The sequence below is a fragment of the Amaranthus tricolor genome, chromosome 17 (genome assembly GCF_026212465.1).
Source record: "Amaranthus tricolor cultivar Red isolate AtriRed21 chromosome 17, ASM2621246v1, whole genome shotgun sequence".
Lineage (NCBI taxonomy): Eukaryota > Viridiplantae > Streptophyta > Magnoliopsida > Caryophyllales > Amaranthaceae > Amaranthus > Amaranthus tricolor.
In genome coordinates, this window is record NC_080063.1 from 17,926,739 (window position 1) to 17,944,964 (window position 18,226).

Sequence of the window (18,226 nt, forward strand, 5' to 3'; positions counted from 1 at the left end):
GTGATTTGTTTTGTATGGAAATCATTAGTACAAGATTCTATGTATCGTGACATGTGAAGGCTAGATGGTGGATGTGACCCGAAATTGATGAACCACCTTAAATCTTTGTCTTAATTATTTATTTATTATTGACATTTATTATATACTTGCATTATTTGATTTCTACATTTGACACAATATAAACTCCCACTTACACTTCATACTTGATCCTTAAGTGAGGTTTTTACCTCTCCTTTCATGTTTTATTATATATAAAATTAAGTTTGTAATAGACTTTTTTAAAATTTGATTTGACGCACTTTAAAAAATATGACGATGGTTATATGTTAGAATAATAATTTATTTATAATTAATAATCGTTACTTTATGACTTCAAATTATAGGTTACGCCAGATTTTAGGGTTTGATATGATTAAAATTCGTTATGTAACAAAAAATTAATTTTTAGTCTTTTGCACCTTAATTTGGCTAAATAAGTGATGGTTATTTCATTGATTTAACTAAATTACAACAATTAAAAATTAAAAATTTATAGCAAAAACCGACATGGAGGGCCCTGTATTCGGTTATCTTGACATGGTAGAATATGTCATGATGATCACTGATCAGTATAGTTATTCTTGAATTTCCGTTCTGGGTTATCAATTCATCAGGATTGTGCATAATTAATTAATCGTGATGAATTGGATAAACAAGTCGCCGGCTTTTTTCTGGGTAAAATCAAATATGAACGAAATTCATCATCAATAAGGCTCCATGGACAAGACTCATCAAAATTAATAAGGTTAGAATTACAAATTCCTGCCATTTTTATAAGCTTTTTACTTATTCAAACTCTAATTTAAATTCTGATTCTTCATGTTTGCATTGTTTTTATATATTGAAATTAAAGCTTTTTTCGCTACAGTCTTACAGGGTTGGATGAGAGAAGGAGAGCATTAGGGCTTGGCTTAGGTTCCTTTTGGAAAAAGCTGGTGCATACTCTAACTAAAATAAGATCGGATTCTCGCCTGAGCCCACGAACCCACAGATAGTAATGGCCACGGAGCGGGTTACTCGGAATCGAACCGGTCTCGAACCGCTTGACAATTGTCTCGGTACCGAAACCATTCGCGACAGGTTCCAAACCGGCCCGAACCAAAGAACCGTGAAACCGCCGGAAAAACCGCAAAAACCGGACCAAAGAACCGTGGGCCGATTCACCCGGACCACCGGCTCCAAGGAACCAAACCGGAATGGTTCACCCGGCCCAGCGGTTCTTTGGAACCGGTCAAAAAATAGCCTTGAAACTAACCGTTAGGATTTTTCTATATATACTCCACACTTTCAATCTTTTCATTCACAATTCATCTATTTTCCTACTCTCTCTACTTAATTACTTACATAATTAGTCTTTTAATTATTTCTTAATTACATAATTAGTCTTTTAATTATTTATTTATTTCTAAAATACATTATTATTTCAATATTATCATGTCTTCTTTTTTGAAATAAGCCTTTGAAAAAGTTACTAAAGTGCCAAACTCATTAGGAGGTTCTAGCTCCAAAAGAAATGTCACTTCAACTCCGTCGGTATCAACATTAGATAGATCATAATTGGTTTATTCAAAAAAGAATAATTGCTTTTGAGTTAATGCTCGAAAGATATACGGGTGATAACATAAAATATAGATTAATAGTGATACGTAAAGAATAAAACTTGTTAGATAAGATATTTTGTTGTTCTATAGATAATGCAACCGCCAACATTAAATGCATCGAACTTTTGTATAACGAACCTGCTTTTAGTTTTATCCTTGGGGGTAGATTATTACACGTACGTTGTTGTGCTCATATTGTTAATTTATCTTGCCAAGCAGACATTAGACAACTAAGTGTATCATTAGATCAAATTAGAAACATAATGAAGTGTCTTAGATTCGGACAGGTAAAGAGAAGATATAAGTAATTATATGACCATTATAAACTAAAAAAAGTATATTGGTCATTAGATACTCTACACGTTGGGGCTCAGCCCATGATTTATTAAAAAAGGCTATTGCTTATCGTTCGGTTATAAAAACAACTGTATATTGAATGTACATATAGTCGTATAAGTGATGAAACATGGGAACTAGCTATAGGCTTACAGAAAGTATTAGAAGCGTATGTCCACGCAACTAAGATTTTTTCATATGTTTACGAACCAAATGTCCATTTAGTAATAAGTGAATGTATTACTATTTTTTATCATCTTCTTAAACATTCACATAATAATACTAATGTATTTTAAAGCCGATTCTTGCAGATATGATGGACAAGTGAAAGACGTATTTTACTATTTTCCATTTATTTATGGAATTGCGATAATTTTAGACCCATGTTTTAAGACGGAAAACCTTACTAAATTAATTGGATTTTACTCCCAATCATTATCTTAAACATCACTTTGAAATTGAACAAGGTAGTTATAATATTTTAGGATGGTGGAAAGAAAAATCAATAAAATTCCCCATATTATCGAAACTTATAAAGGATATCCTTGCAGTTCCTGCTTCTACTGTTGCGTTGGAGTCTGCTTTTAGTGCAGGTAGAAGAGTTTTAAATGAAAAGAGATCTCGTCTTGCTCCACATACTATTCAAATATGTGTTTGCAAGAAAGATTGGGATCAGCGGAGGTTCGAACACTAGGACTTAAAAACGATGATGATCAAGACGATGATGATCCATGGATGATGATGGATACATCTGCATAATCGTCAGGAGGAGAGTCAGCGGAAGCATCTAACTAATGATGATGATGACGAAGATGAATACGATCATGAATATCGGACAACGATCAATCAACATTCAACAACTACAAATAAAAGGTATGACAAAAAACTACGTGGGCTTTGATTCCTTCGGAATACGTAGGCAGTTTAGTTTTCCTTCGAGATACTAGGTTCAAGTCCGTTTTCTCCCTCTTTTTTTATTAATTATATCGTTTCTTATTAATTTTTTTTTTCTTCTTTTTAGTAAATATTTTAATAACGATGACAAGTAATTAATTTAGATAATAATCAAGTAATCATCAAAGATACGTCCGTATTATTATAGTATTTTTATATTATATTTAAAGGAAAAATAAGAATAAAGCCGATGGTCCACCCACCCAAACCGGGAGTTGAAACTGCCAAGGAACCGTTTGGAACCGGAACGAAATGAAACTAGCCCAACCTGGACAATGGCCATCACTAGCCATAGGGATCAATGTTGCCTTGCAAATGCACTTGGTGAAATTCATTGTTTCCTAAAACCATATGATAGTAGTAAGATTAGCTCACCCAATATATATTCAAGTCCACAATCCACTATTTTATCGATGTGGGATTCTTATCTCACATGTGAAGTATTTCTAAAAGGTTGAAAAGAAAGGAACAGGACATGAGGAAATGTATTACTAGCTACTCGAACAGACATCAAAGAAAAACTTGTACGAGTTTTATTCAATAACAAAATACACTACCCATAAAATTAGGATTTGTAATATTTTCCAATGTTTTGTCGTGACTAGTTATTTGTTGATTCTAAATTTGTTTGGGGATTTCTTACTCTTTTATTGCCTGAAATGTCTCAAATGATAATAGGTATTTAGTAAGCCTCTCTAAAGATTTGTATGAAGAGCCACCTTCTTCAAGACAATGAGTAGCTTTCTCCTTCAAATCTGTGATTCTGCTTCTCATCTCTGCACCTTCTTCCAGCATCAGTTTTCGTATTGCTCTTGTTACTTCGTCCCTTTTTACGCCCCTTTCCATCTTCAAACCTATTTTCCAATTCTCGCTCACATGCCTCGCGTTCATATTCTGATCAGCAAAAAGCGGTTTGCAAACCATTGGTACACCTTCACAAATGCTTTCCAAAGTCGAGTTCCATCCATTATGAGTCAAAAATCCCCCAACAGCCGGGTGTGACAGAACCTCCAACTGAGATGCCCATTTGACAATATGTCCTCGCTCGCCCATCATTTCACGGTAGCCTTCAGGCAAGGGATCATCGGCTTCTGACCCTTTAACCAATTTGGGTCGGATCACCAACAAAAACGGCACCATACTATCGAGCAATCCCCACATTAGCTCGAGAAATTCATCTTTATTCATACCTGCTATACTCCCAAAACTCACATAAAGAACAGATTTTGGTGCTTGGGTATTTAGCCAGGCAATAGAAGTTTGGTCTTGTGATCCTATGTTGACAACAGAATTTGCTGGGTGTTTGTGTAAGGGGCCTAGGGGAAAGATGGGGATTGTTAAGGTTTGTTGAAGTTTAGCTATTGCATAATCTTCTAGTTCTTCAAATGTATTGCATATAACTCCTTGTGAAGTCGTTGTTCCTTCGACTATAGCCTGCAGTATATGTCGATCTGACTCGGAAGGAAGGTCTTTGACTTTGAGCGGTGGAAATTCTGGAATTTTCTCCTCTAATGTTGTATCTGAAATGTGGGAAAGAATGAGAGGCCAAGTAAGATGAAAAAGGAACAACAAAGACATGTTCCACCTTTATATTCATACGAGTCTATAATTATAATCAAACTGGAATAAATCTTTGGTACAGAGGTAGTATTACCCAAAACTTTTGGTCGTCGTGTTCATAGAAGCTTAATTTTCAGTATCGGACACACTGATATTTTAGTTATTTTTGCATTAGTGAACTTGGTCATTTGTAAGCTAAACATGGAGACCATTTGCTTACTAAGCAATTGATCTATGATCCCTAAGGCCTAATATCAAGGCTTATCCAACTTCGAGAATACCTTTGTTTATTATCAATGAAACTGATGTTAGTATAAGCCTCTAAATATTCTTCTGGGGTCCAAGTCTATAGGGTCAATTAGCAATAACCTCTTTGTTATCATTAATAAGAGTAAAATAGTGTACATTCGACCTCTGATATTAATGTCATTAGTATAATGAAATGTTGTGTTGTTGGTCTATAATAGCTAGCTTAAATAACGGGCTTATCAGTCAATACTACCAACAAAACAAGCGAGCCATTTTACAGACCCTAAAAGTGTATTTGGATAGAAGAAAAAGAAAAGGAAGGGATTTGGACAGACGAGGGATCCCTTGTGTGGATGACAAAATGGGAGGGAAAGGATTTCGAGGGATTAGATAGACCATTTTTTTAAGGTATCAATCTTTCTAAAATTGAGGAAAACTCTTATCTCCTTATCTCTCTTTCTTTTCTTTTCCTTCCCTTCCTTCCTAAACAAATAAGAGTTACTTTTCCTTTCTTTTCTTTTTTTTTTTTCTCTCCAAATTTATCCAAACGTGTAAATGTATAAAAGTAGTGCATAAATACTGTTTTTGGCGCAAAAACTCACTTAAAGGTGTAATTGTGTAAACAAGATTTGATCCTAGAACCTTTGTCAGCTTAACTAGTGAACAAGTGATAACAAAAGCTTTAACAAACAATAGAATTTCTGAAAATCCATATCAGTTAAAAAGCCAGATAAAGCTTGGAGATCAAAAAATGGATTTGGGTATGAGTTTACCTTGAGGAGGAAAATAGCCCTTTTCATTAAGCAAAGTCAGGGAACAATAAACCAGAAAAGCCGACATGTTACCAGTCCTAAGCATGATCTTAGGAAGGTTAAAACTAGCAGCCACAGACCCAGAAAATGCCCACATAGGATCCGCAATCAGTGCAACAACTGGATCCTGTTCTGCCACAGCAGTTTCTCTCAAAATCTGACCTAGACAGTCCCTAAAAGGTTCTTCACAGGTTCTGTTCATGGCAGATATGACTACAGAAGAATCAATTTCTGGTGATTTCGAGTATTTTTCAAGCACTTCATCATCCAATAATTTGAAGGTGAAATGTGGGTAATGGGCAGGATTTGTAGGAAAGTATGGAGCCTGAATGATTGTGATTGAGAAACCTTTGGAGTATAAGATAGTTGCTAGATTAAGCATTGGGTTCATATGGCCTGTAAATGGTGCAGAAAATAGTAGTAATCTACGGCCTAGCTTACTCTGCTGCTTCTCTCCCTCCATTGATATTTTGGTTGAATCCTCAAGCTTCACGCCTGTAGATTTGATTTCATTTGGGGAAACTCTTTGTGTATCTGGATTTTTTCTTCCCATTTCTTATTTGTCGCCACCAATTTCATTTTATCGCCACCCCCCCCCTTGAATGAAATTACGACTTTACCCCTGAAATTTAAAAAATTACGAAAATGCCACTAAGCTTATAACTTATATAAAAACACTTCAAATCCACTCAATAACACTTTCATCACTTCCATAAAATCAAATTCTTCACATAAAATTAAGCGGAGCTAAAACTTTGGAATCGAAATCGTCAACAAAAATTCGAGGTAAGTTTTTTTTAAATCAATCGAAGGAAAAAAAAAAAATATATTGGATTCGGCCCAGTCGCACAAAACGTGCGACTGTACAGTCGCACGTTTTGTGCGACTGGGCCGAATCCATTTTTTTTTTTTTAATTTTTGAAAGAGTTTGTTGTTAGTTAATGTTATTTAGTAAATGTTGTAATAATATGTATTATGATAATGTTGTAAGAAGTAGTTATTGATTTACGTATTCGAAAAAGAAAAAAAAAAATAATTGAAACCGGTTCGTGCGACCGGTTTCAATTATTATTTTTTTTTTTTTATTGTAATGAATTTGTTTAGTGTAATTAATTTATTAAATTTGAGTTGTTTAAATATTTATGAATATAATAATTGTTTAATTATTTGTAAATGTGAAATATTTTACGTGTTGCTTGTTTTTAATTTATTTGATTTTAAGTAATTTAAAATGTTGTCTTAATTTAAATTATGAAAATTCTAGTAAATGGCTAGAAATCAAGGTAAAGGAAAAGGGTTTTTTAGAGGTTTATTAAGCGGCAATAGATCTAGGCCTACTTTACTGAGAGGTGATCCCCATGAGAGGGGGGTTACGGGATCTGCAAGGCGAGCAAGGCAAGAACAAGCGGCCATACATAGTCAGGCCCAACGTTCAAGTACCCTAGAGCAAGTGCGTAGTCGCTTTGAGCGCCAAAGTAGCCTACATAGTCATACGGTCGGCTCAGGTGACGATGATACTGATTACGACGAGTCTCTTAGTCGGGAAGAGTCTCTTGGTCAGGATGAGTCTGCATGTCATCCTATTGATTGGACGATCGTAAGAGGCCATGCTGTTAAGTTCAAGAGTAGAGGGCAGGGCTCGAGTGGCACTTCTGATCAGGCAGGAGTAAGCCAGGCAGGAGTAAGCCAGGAGTAAGTCTCCTCAAGGTTCTGCTTGTCATTGGTCTTCCTTTCCTCGGTGGACTTGCTTCGGGCTCAAGTATGTCGTCACCATCGGGGTGCAGCTCATGTTCAAGTACCTGAGAGACGCGTCGTAGTACTGAGGGGTCGGATTTTAAAACTTCATCCACCAACGATTGAAAGTACTCTTTATCATCGGCGTTTGCGTGCTGTACTTCTTCGTTGGCGTCTTCTTCTGCATCTAAATACTTTAACGTTTTCCAAAACGGATGTATATCGTCCAAGTGCAAAGCACCATTAGACCTGATAGACAAGTAACAGTAACACGCGCATGGTAATCCGTGGGTTTTTTGAATTACACAACCGCATTTTTCTAAAAGACAACTGCCCAGGGTTAGCATCCGGTTGTGCTCCATCATCAATAGTTCCAAGGCAAATATAGAAACATGACGATACAACGGTCGTAGAAAATTTAGTCGCGACGTCCTTGAAATGGAATTCTTAGATTCCTCAAGAGCTTGTCTTATTTTTGATTGTTGATTCGTAATTTGTGCGTGCGCCCTTTTAAACAGCGTATCGAATGAGCTATTACCGCTACCCAAGTAGTACTTGAAGGAAGAGTGTTGACTTTCAACTCTACTGGTAGTCTGGTTACCCAAGTGCAAACAATCATTCGTCCACGCACGCACAAATTTCTCTTTGTGAGGAATCCATGTTCCTGCCAAATATTGCACGACTCTCCGGTTCCTAGTCGACCAAGTGGACACAATCCCTTCCCATCTGTTTTCAAAATCGGCGATCGTCATACTGTTAACCAAGGGGTTCCATTTTGTTTGCCTGAATAACTGGCCCTGTTGATTTTTCTTGCCGCCACACAATTTATCGACCATGTTCTCCACGTCATTGCCAATATGCCATACGCATAATAGATGTCGTACATCTGCATTAAACATAAATTTAAAATTAATTCAAAAATATATAATACATAGATCGACGATAATTAATAATTAAAACATGTTTACCTGGAAAGACAGCATGAATAGCTGCAGACAAACCCTCATCCCGATCCGTTACGATTACATCCGGCGTCTGCACTGTCCCGTAAATATCCCTCAACCTCTCCAACACCCAAGAATAAGACACAGCCGCCTCATCTCGCATCACACATAATGCAACCAAGAAATTATGATTCATTGGCGTCATTCCAATGATTTCGCAAATGGGCCACTTTTGCTTATTCGTTTTGTACGTTGTGTCTATCAACACAACATGGGGCCACGAACGTAGCATCTGGATAGAAGTTGGATTCGCAATCAATAATCTAGTCAACTGATCCTCACTATCCAAGTCCCTCCAAACTACATAATTATGCTCCGTGGCCATATACAGACTGTTGAAGAGGAGTCCTACCATCCATCTCTTCTCTCCTCATTGACTGTCTCTCATTGTAAATTTGATTCATACTAGCATAAAAACGAGGAAAATTTCTTCTAATTGAAGACATTATAAATGCTGGTTGCATGCCAGTTGCACTTAGATCTCGTATGTGCTGCCTGATATCCACAGTCATCCTATTTACTCTTATTTGACCATCTATGTACATGAAGAACGGGTGGTTATGTATTCCTTTTTCACCAGGAAACACTCTAACCGTCCAAGGTCTTTCCTTTGGGTTACGACTAGTTCCTAAAATCATAAATTTACACCCACAACCCCTACTTTTGGAACCTGGTCGGGGAGCATTGTCTAAGTTATGCAAATCAACACTTCTTTTATCGTAACGGTGACATCTTAAGTACAGACTCACTCTAGAACGCCCTTCTTTTTTTTTATATGAAGCACGTGTAAATTGAAATCCAATTGTTAGTGCTATCTCATTAGCCCAAGTATGTAAATCATCTACAGAATCAAATTCTCTATCGATAACAAATCTATCAGAATAATCTATATTATCTCCTAAATTTTCAAAGTCCTGCAAATAATAATTATAATAACATTATCATAATATATCAAAATAATAATAACTTAAAAAATAATTATTTCTACAAAATAATTATAATAAAATACCATTATTATAGCACAACAATAGATTAAAATAAAATAATTTAATTAAACAAAATAAATTTTATAATTCGAAGTTAAAAAAAAAATAAATAGAAGTCGCACAAAACGTGCGACGCACAGTCGCACGTTTTGTGCGACTTCTATTTATTTATTTTTTTTTATTCAAATACAAAAAAAAAAAAAAAAAAAAAATGAAGCAGTCGCACGTTTTGTGCGACTGGTTTGTGCGACTACGTTCCTATTTTTTTTTTTTTTTTGCAAAAATCGAACCGATTAATTACTTACCGGATCGTTATCATGCACGTCTTGGTATGCCATTGATGTTCGATCTAGAGTTCTAGCTTGTTTAACTTTACGTATTGTTTTTAGAGAGTTTTTAGAGAGAAGGTATCGTGTTTGAATTCGAATATACTACCATAAAGCCTCTGAAAATTCAATATATATATAATTCCGATAATAATGTTATTAAGCGATAACAATGTTATTAAGTGCCATTTACATTTCTTAAACATTTTTTAACTTAAGTGGCATTTTTGTAATTTTTTTTAATGTAGGGGTAATATGGTAATTTTGTTAGAAGGGGGTGGCGACAAATAATAATTCCCTTTTTCTTTGATGGGTTTAGAATTAGTGTGGTCCCACTAGCTTTAGCTTATGTGCGTATTTGAAAACTAGTTTTTTTGTCGTTTTTTATGAGGTGGTCTTAATAAATAACGATGATTTGTGAAGTTAATAGATTATTATTATGTGGTGAGATTTAATAGGATTATAAATTTGTAATTTTAAATTACCTTTTTTGGTGTTGTTTATTTTATTTTATTTTATTTTTTTTTAATAATGATTTACGAATCATAGTGATTGTTTAGAAATTTCTAATTTTTTATAGGTTTTCGCTATTAGTTTAAGCAACCGAAAAGATGGAAAATCAAAAAACTATTTTAAGTAGCTTTTTTATTGTTTTTTGACTTTTTTGCCCAATTTTTCATTAAAGTTAACAAAAAACTTATGCCATCAACTAATTAAATAAATTAACTGAAGTAACCAACAAACCGAATATACAAAAAATTACATTGAAAGAGCATTGTTAAGGCTAATTGAACTTCAAAGACAAACTACTTCTGTTTAAGCATTTTGTTCTTTTGTTGGAGCATCACACATGGACATGAGAAAGATTTGAACATTTGGCAATATGGGATTTTATTAACGTAAAAAGACCTATGCAAGAAAGGGGAGGTTCTGATCATGTTCGACCATATAAAGTCCCAAAAAACGGGATCCTTAATATTAAATTACGTAATATATGTTAAGTGTCTAAAGATACAAAGCTCTTAGAAAATTATCAAAAATTTTGAAATTGCACAGAGCCTACTAACAAATTATTAATTTTTAATCTGCCTCTAACAGGGCCTGGAATTGAGAAGAAAACAACACAAACAAATTGATTTATTTGTAGCTGCTTGAACAAAGATAAAGTACTACATTATAGATTCTGTTGAAATTTAGGACACCTTATTTGCTGAATCTATGCAAATCCTCACAGTTTCTGTCCACAAAATGATAAGATATAACTACTTAATCGATCCAACGACTCGTATGAAGACTCGCCTTCCATTAGGCAACGCTTAGCTTTCGCTTTCAAATCGCTTATCCTTTCTCTTATATCTCGACCTTCCTTTCCCACCATTAATCTACTAATCGACTTCTCTATTTCATTTCTTTCCAACACTCCTTTCTCCAACTGTAACCCGATCTTCAAAACATCAGTTATATACCTGGCATTCATCATCTGATCGCCAAAAAACGGAAGGCAAATCATGGGTACTCCTTCACAAATACTCTCGATACTTGAATTCCACCCACAATGAGTCCAAAACCCGCCAATTGCTGGATGTGCCAATACCTCTTGCTGTGGTGCCCATTCGACAATGTAACCCTTCTTACTCAGACTCTCGAGAAGATACTGTGGGAAAAGTTCGTCGTATTTCTCTGATCCATTTAGTAGCCTCGGCCCAATCACCCATAAGAAGGGTTGCTGGCTATTGGCAATTCCAAAAGCTACTTCTAACAATTGTTCCTTGCTTATTCCTGCTACTGTTCCGAAACTTACATACAGGACTGAATGTGGCGATTGTTCGTTTAACCAAGTAATCGAGCTTTGGCCTTGAGCGACTAGGCTACTCGATGAAGTGGACGAGTATTTGTGTAGAGGACCTATTAAGAAAATAGGAGTAGCTAGCATTTTTGCTTGGAGTGTGTCTAGAATTGAGCCTTCAAGTTCTTTGAATGTGTTGCAGATCATTCCTTGACAGTTGTTTTTGGTTTCTTTAACCATGTTAAGTAGTACATTATGATGTTCTTCTGCAGGAAGGTCTTTTACTTTAAGATGTGGGACCTTCAACAGTGGTTCTTCTTTTTGAGTCTCTGAAAAGAAAAATACAGGTTTGTCTTAGTGAGCCTACTCTTGTGTCAAGTTCATGCTTAAGATTTGAGAGCACATATGTTCATGTCAAAAGTTATTTGTAATGTTTTGTATTTGAAAGTTATGACCTGTGGGTTTCAATATCTATAGTCAAAATGTTAAATACTAGAACTGTCGAAACGATCGGTGAAGTTATTTTCAAGTGGGGTCGTTTTCATTTTGATCGGTTATGATTCAACCAAGACATTGAGGTAACGGTTGGGTTTGAACCACTTTTCGGTTTTGGTCTAGTCGTTTTTCAGGTCACAAGCAAAATTGTCCAATTTCAACCCATCAGTCAAATTTCAAGTCAACTTTTATCAGATCAAACATGTCTATGTACTACAGAGTAGCTATTTGTTCTCGACTTCTTGCCCTTTTATTCGTTTTGCTCAAGGACAGAGACAAATACATGATATTAGTATAAAATGGGCTGACAATCATCTCTGCATGTGTAGTAAATCAACTCAGTTTCAATTTATCTCTAGTATATGCAATGACTCATGCCATGGCCTAGGCTCTGGTTGAAATTCTCCCTATGCACTGACACACTATATGGCATTTTATAAAGGTCATTAAAATATTCATGTTTGCAGAAAGTGAGGAAGTATACCTTGTATGGGGAAATAGCCTTTATCCTTTAGAACTGGCAATGAGTCATAAAGAACAAAAGCCAACAACCCACCAGTTCGTAGAACAAGCCTAGGAAGGTTTAGTTGATCAGCAACAATCCCAGCAAACACCCACATAGGATCCGACACAAGGCACACAACCGGCTCACCATCCTTCGAAGAAACCTCCATAATATGTGACAAACAATCCTTAAAAGGCTCCAAACAAGTCTCATTAAGTACTCTTATAGTATCCAAAGAACCTGTTGAAGATGTTTTAGCTTTTGACAGAACATCTTCAATGAAGTAGAAGTTGAAATTCGGGTATTTTGTTGGATCTGGGGAGTTAAAACGGGTATGAATTATAGTGATGGAAAAGCCCTTAGAATAAAGGGCATATCCCAAGTTAAGCATTGGGATTAAGTGGCCTGTATATGATTGAGGGAATAGTACTACTCTACAATGGAGCTTATTTTCTTGATTATGTTCCATGGTAATTGTGGATTCTTAGAGCATATTGTATTGGCATATATAGTAATGGTTCAAAGGTAATGGGTCTAAAGTACCTTTTTATTTGGGTGTGTTTGGTTTTGTTGAAGATGCTAATGTTTGAGAACATAATGTTATCATTTTTGCCTTAAATTCCGTTTCTGCTATGTGTTACCTCAAACTTTTTACCAGTTTGTTGAATCAGCCTATTTCAGTTAAGTTCCTAACATGAGTAGTTGGAGGAACTAGGGATAAGAGTTTGTTTTGAAAAGGTGGAGTTTATCAAAAAGCACATGATATATGTAGTGACTTGAGAAGTTTTTGTAAAATTCTTGTTTTTGGTAGTAAAGCTTTTTCATCAGCCCACAAATGAACAAAGATAGTAAATTTCGCTTTTAAAAGTTTGAAAAGTGATTGGCAACGGCAGAGTATATCACTATCAAATGTGAAAGGAGGTCGTAGCCAGTGAGACCATCAGTTCAGAAAAAGTATGTTTAAAGACTAATAACAAACCAAAGAAATATAAATAACAATCATAAAGGCACAAACAATAATGGCAAATACAACTATTGATAGTTATATTTAGGTTATTTAAGTTAATTTAAGATAAAAATTACTTCATTTTTTACGGGTTTTTTTTTGTCATTTTAGGGTTTATTTTTAATATCTTTGTTCATTTGTGGGCCATGAATTTGCAAATTAATCTTCACTTGCTTTTTCTTCATTTGATATAATTATATAAGGTAATGATTTATTGATTTATGTACTATATTTGATGGTTTTTATTGGGTTTTTTTTAACTTGATTTAGAGAAAATATTGTTGAAAATATAACACATATTTCTTTAATATTAAGAGTTAGTTTCATACTACAATATTTATTCATAAAATAAAATCTATACATAACATTTATCCTCATATAAATAAAACATAATACACAATTCGACATTGCTATTTGAGTTTTTCTCATTATCCTCTTTGTGTCTTTCCTCTTGCAAGTGTTTAGAACTCCATTCAACTTATTCAAGCTATCCAACTCGTATTTGAAATTTTTCTTTCTCTTTCTAAAACTTACAATTTGTCTTGTACGAGACCTTTTACTATGAGATGAGCTCATATCACTTTAAAATTATAAATAATGACTTTAACACATTAAAATGTACATGAGTCGGCTCAATAAAGATATTTTCATAATGAGACAACAGCCTCATTTAAAATTTTTATGTTTATTTCAAAATTTCAGGAAGGGAAGAACTTGGAAACATTGAAATAAACAAGCTTTTTAATAAAAATAAAAAAAATAAGGTTGGTCTTAAAGTATTTTCAAAATAAGCATTTTCATGTTCGAGTCTAAAGTTAGGGCTTTTTCGCTGTTACTAAGTAATAGACAACAACGAAGTAACAGCGAACAAGAGAAAAACATGTTATAAGTAAAAATAAATTACCACAATTTTGTTCATTGTTACTAACAGCGAATAAAAAAAAAAGTCATACTTTTTAAATGAAATTTTTTTTACCATTGCAGCTTGTTCATTGTTATGAATAACAAACTACACTTTGGTTTTCTTCTTTTATAAGTTATGATTGTTTTCTTTTCGTTCATTGTTAGTAACAGCGAAAAAATCACGACTTTAGGCTTAGAAACAAAACGCTTATTTTGGGAATTACTTTTATCTCACGCTAGGAATTTTTTATTTATAAAACAAATTCTTGTCTGAAATGGTCTTACAATAAGACATGCTTCATATTTGGGTTAAATAGTGCAATAATAAAAACTTTTAGCTTACGGGTTTCTTGTTTTTAGATCATCTTATCGTGAGACAGTCTTATACAATGAGTTGTATTTAAAAAGATCTATATTTTTCAAATTTTCAAAGAACTTATAGGGAAAATTTGAAACAAATAAGCAAAAAAATATTAAAAAAATCGCATGATAGGCAACTTTTGAAAATATTTCCCACAATAAGCATTTTTTCCCATAACACAGGTTCGGGGTTGTTTTCTGTTATTAACAGCGAACAAAGCTTAGTCAAAAAAGTCAAGGTCTTTGTTCGCTGTTACTAGATTTTGACCAAGCTTCTTTGTTCGTTGTTATTAACAACGAACAATTATAATTCTAATTTCACTTGCTATTTTTTTGGGTCATGTCAATTTTACAAGGTTAATTTATAGGCTTTTAATTGTTAACTTTTCTATTTTATGGTTATCAACTTTCTATAATTGAATAAAATCCCCTTTAATCCCATTATTATCAAATTTCCCAATTTTTTAGGAAATAAAATTGGAAAATTAATTTTAGGTTTTAATTAAAAAATACGTAGCAATTAAAAATTTAAAATTTTTAGGCTTTTAATTATTAAAAAGCTACGGTTATCAACTTTCTATAATTGAATAAAATCACCCTTAATTCATTATTATCAACTTTTTCAATTTTTTAGGAAATAAAATAGAGAAATTAATTTTAGGTTTTAATTAAAATAACTAGGCACCTTAAATCACCCCAAATTTTTTGAAAATAAAATAGAAAAGTTAATAATTAAAAGCCTACAAATTAGCCTTGACCTAAAAAATGTAGCAATTAGAATTTTAGCGTCGTAATTGTTCACTATTAATAACAGCGAACAAAGAAGCTTGGTCAAAATCTTTGTTCGCTGTAACTAACAGCGAACAAAGACCTTGACTTTTTTGACCAAGCTTTTTTGTCCGCTATGAGTAATAGCGAACAAATTCGAACCTATCCTATAGAAAAAAAGTGCTTATTTTGAGAAATATTTTCAAAAGTTGTTTATTATGCGACTTTTTTATATTTTTTTGCTTATTAATTTTAAATTTTCACTTGCAAGCCAGACCCTATATTGGGCCGTGTCTACAATAATTGGGCCGGTACATGCCCATCTCTAAAATAGTATGAAGAATGAACTAGGAGCATCAAGGAGTAGTATTCTTGTGAGTTCTAATTACAAGATTCTAGTACCTTCTAGGCTTTAGCCCATTACAAATTTACAATACACCATTTTACCACTTTCCAAAATCTTCCACACTCTTCATTCTTACTACAGATTTCTCCAGAAACCTCCCCAAATTCCTTTCATCAAACAATCATCATTCTTATTCTTCCCCTATAAATACCATATCTCATCTCATTCCTCCTCATCTCAGAAAATTCTACAAATACAGCTCTAATTCTTCAAATCTACAAAACATCAAGCATTTCAATCAATCCTCAACAATGTCACTAATTCCCAACAACTTCTTCGGCAGACGCAGCTCCATCTTCGACCCATTTTCCCTCGACACATTCGACCCATTCTTCGACTTCCCATCCTCTCTCACCACCATCCCTCGATCCGAAACCGCCGCATTCGCCAACGCTCGAATCGACTGGAAGGAAACTCCAGAATCCCACATCTTCAAAGCCGATCTTCCTGGGGTTAAGAAAGAGGAGGTTAAGGTCGAGGTTGAAGATGGGAATGTGTTGAGGATTAGTGGGCAAAGGGCAAGAGAAAAGGAAGAGAAGAACGATAAATGGCATCGGGTTGAGAGAAGTTCTGGACAGTTTATGAGGAAGTTTAGATTGCCAGAGAACGCTAAAGTTGAAGAAGTAAAAGCTGCAATGGAGAATGGTGTTCTTACTGTTACTGTTCCTAAGATTGTAACTCCTAAACCTGAGGCTAAGTCCATTACTGTTTCTTAAATTGGACGAAAATCAAGAAAATTATACAGAAAAGAAAAGAATTATATGATGTTATGGAGTAAATATGGTCATAGACTCATGGTGTGATGAAATGAATTTAGTCTCTGTTTTCAAGTATTATTGTGTAGTATGATGTTAATTACCCTGTTTATGGATTATCGTATCAATGTAATGCTATGTTTTTGCCTGGTTTAATATAATATTAATATAATAAAAAAGTTTTTATAATTCGTTTTTAGTTTATTTTTTTGTTCTGAAATGTGGATGGTTATTGAAGCTTATTTTTACGGCTAATTTTTAATAAAAATTATATTTAAGTAGTATTTTATTTAAATTGTTTAAATTTTTATAAATTTTAAATATGTTTAACTTAATAATAAATGATTAAAATATTATATTTAATTACATAAAAGTCAAATATAATAATATAATAAAACAGAGGAAGTATTAATTATACTTGAAAGTTCAAATAAATAATATGTATATTTAATTGTATATAAATATTTATAGTTAATTATAACTATAATTTATATTTTCATAATCTGTGAGACTAATAAAATAAATTTAATGTTATTATTTTTCGTTAATAGTCATAATGTGAAAAATATTATACATTGATGAATTGTATAAAAAATTGATTTTTATAAGAAATAAAAACTGGTTAATTTAACTCGATAAAAATTTAAAGTATCCATGCAAATATTCTCCTTTTATAATAACAAAATATTTGATGTATTTGCATTTTTTTTACGGAGTTTGTTAATTTTGAACATCTTGATGAAAATCTGATGAAAATCTTGATGAATAGATTGATGAAGAGTATAGATTAAAATCTGGAAAGGAGAAAGATGAAGAAAAGAAAAAGCTAATGATAGGAGACTATTCCTCTCCTTTTATTTTTAAGTATATATGTAAAAATACAAAAATAAGACTATATATACATATATCAATATTTTCCTAACAAGAGTGTGAAAAAGGACTAAGTATGTCTAACACCCCCGCAAGTTGGAGGGTAATGACATCCCCAACTTGGAAACAAGGAGATGATGATCGGGCCCAGAGAGACTTTTGGTGAAAACGTCAGCTAACTGTTTGAGTTATATTGATGATTTGATGTGTATTGAGAAAGGAGATAGTGGTAGCGATTAAATCAGCAAATTTGTTAAGATTCATCTATAAACCTATCTATGAAGAGAAAATAAAAATATAGAAAAGAATTAAAAAACCATCATAAAGATGAACAAAGTTATCATGAAATAAAAGAATGGAACATAAAAGAATGGAAGCAAACAACTTGAGATTTTTTCAACAAGATAAAAGATAAAATTTACAAACATAATTAAAAAGATTAGTTGCTTATCAATTTAGCATCAATCATAAAATTGAAACGATTTTAATAAAAAAATTTATTTGTTTTTAGAAAGGAAAAAACCTTAAAAGATTTTACCATGCAAAAATTAATTTGACTTCAAGTAAAAAGAAAAAAAATGTAAAAAAAATTGTATTATAAAATATTGTTTGATTCGTATAAATATAAATTTTATTAACATAATTCTTTTTATGATATTTAATTAGCAAAATTAAAAAGTAAAATTACAACACTTAAAACAGCTAGTCTTTTAAGAGACCGTCTCTTTGAGAGACATATCTCAAGCCCAACCCATTAAAGATTAATGTCTA

The 18,226-nt window shown here is 33.3% G+C and overlaps 4 protein-coding genes across 4 annotated transcripts; 1 reads left to right on the top strand and 3 right to left on the bottom strand.

Moving 5' to 3' along the window:
• Positions 1 to 3,325: 3,325 nt before the first annotated feature.
• LOC130803540 (UDP-glycosyltransferase 76B1-like) lies at positions 3,326 to 6,348 on the bottom strand. The gene is made up of 2 exons (XM_057667697.1): positions 5,513 to 6,348; positions 3,326 to 4,450 (listed from the first exon to the last, which is right to left on the bottom strand). The coding sequence occupies exons 1-2, from the start codon at positions 6,102 to 6,104 to the stop codon at positions 3,570 to 3,572; spliced, it is 1,473 nt and encodes a 490-aa protein (XP_057523680.1). The 5' UTR covers positions 6,105 to 6,348; the 3' UTR covers positions 3,326 to 3,569.
• Positions 6,349 to 7,268: 920 nt separating this feature from the next.
• On the bottom strand, positions 7,269 to 8,693 carry LOC130803820 (uncharacterized). Its single transcript, XM_057668022.1, has 5 exons — positions 8,642 to 8,693; positions 8,254 to 8,385; positions 7,591 to 8,171; positions 7,418 to 7,479; positions 7,269 to 7,350 (listed from the first exon to the last, which is right to left on the bottom strand). The coding sequence occupies exons 1-5, from the start codon at positions 8,691 to 8,693 to the stop codon at positions 7,269 to 7,271; spliced, it is 909 nt and encodes a 302-aa protein (XP_057524005.1).
• Positions 8,694 to 10,566: 1,873 nt separating this feature from the next.
• Positions 10,567 to 13,005, bottom strand: LOC130803541 (UDP-glycosyltransferase 76B1-like). Its single transcript, XM_057667698.1, has 2 exons — positions 12,367 to 13,005; positions 10,567 to 11,716 (listed from the first exon to the last, which is right to left on the bottom strand). The coding sequence occupies exons 1-2, from the start codon at positions 12,854 to 12,856 to the stop codon at positions 10,830 to 10,832; spliced, it is 1,377 nt and encodes a 458-aa protein (XP_057523681.1). The 5' UTR covers positions 12,857 to 13,005; the 3' UTR covers positions 10,567 to 10,829.
• A 2,872-nt stretch (positions 13,006 to 15,877) lies between these two features.
• On the top strand, positions 15,878 to 16,767 carry LOC130803542 (18.3 kDa class I heat shock protein-like). The gene has a single exon (XM_057667699.1). It carries the CDS (start codon positions 16,082 to 16,084, stop codon positions 16,544 to 16,546), a length of 465 nt encoding a protein of 154 aa, XP_057523682.1. The 5' UTR covers positions 15,878 to 16,081; the 3' UTR covers positions 16,547 to 16,767.
• The last annotated feature ends 1,459 nt before the right edge of the window (positions 16,768 to 18,226 follow it).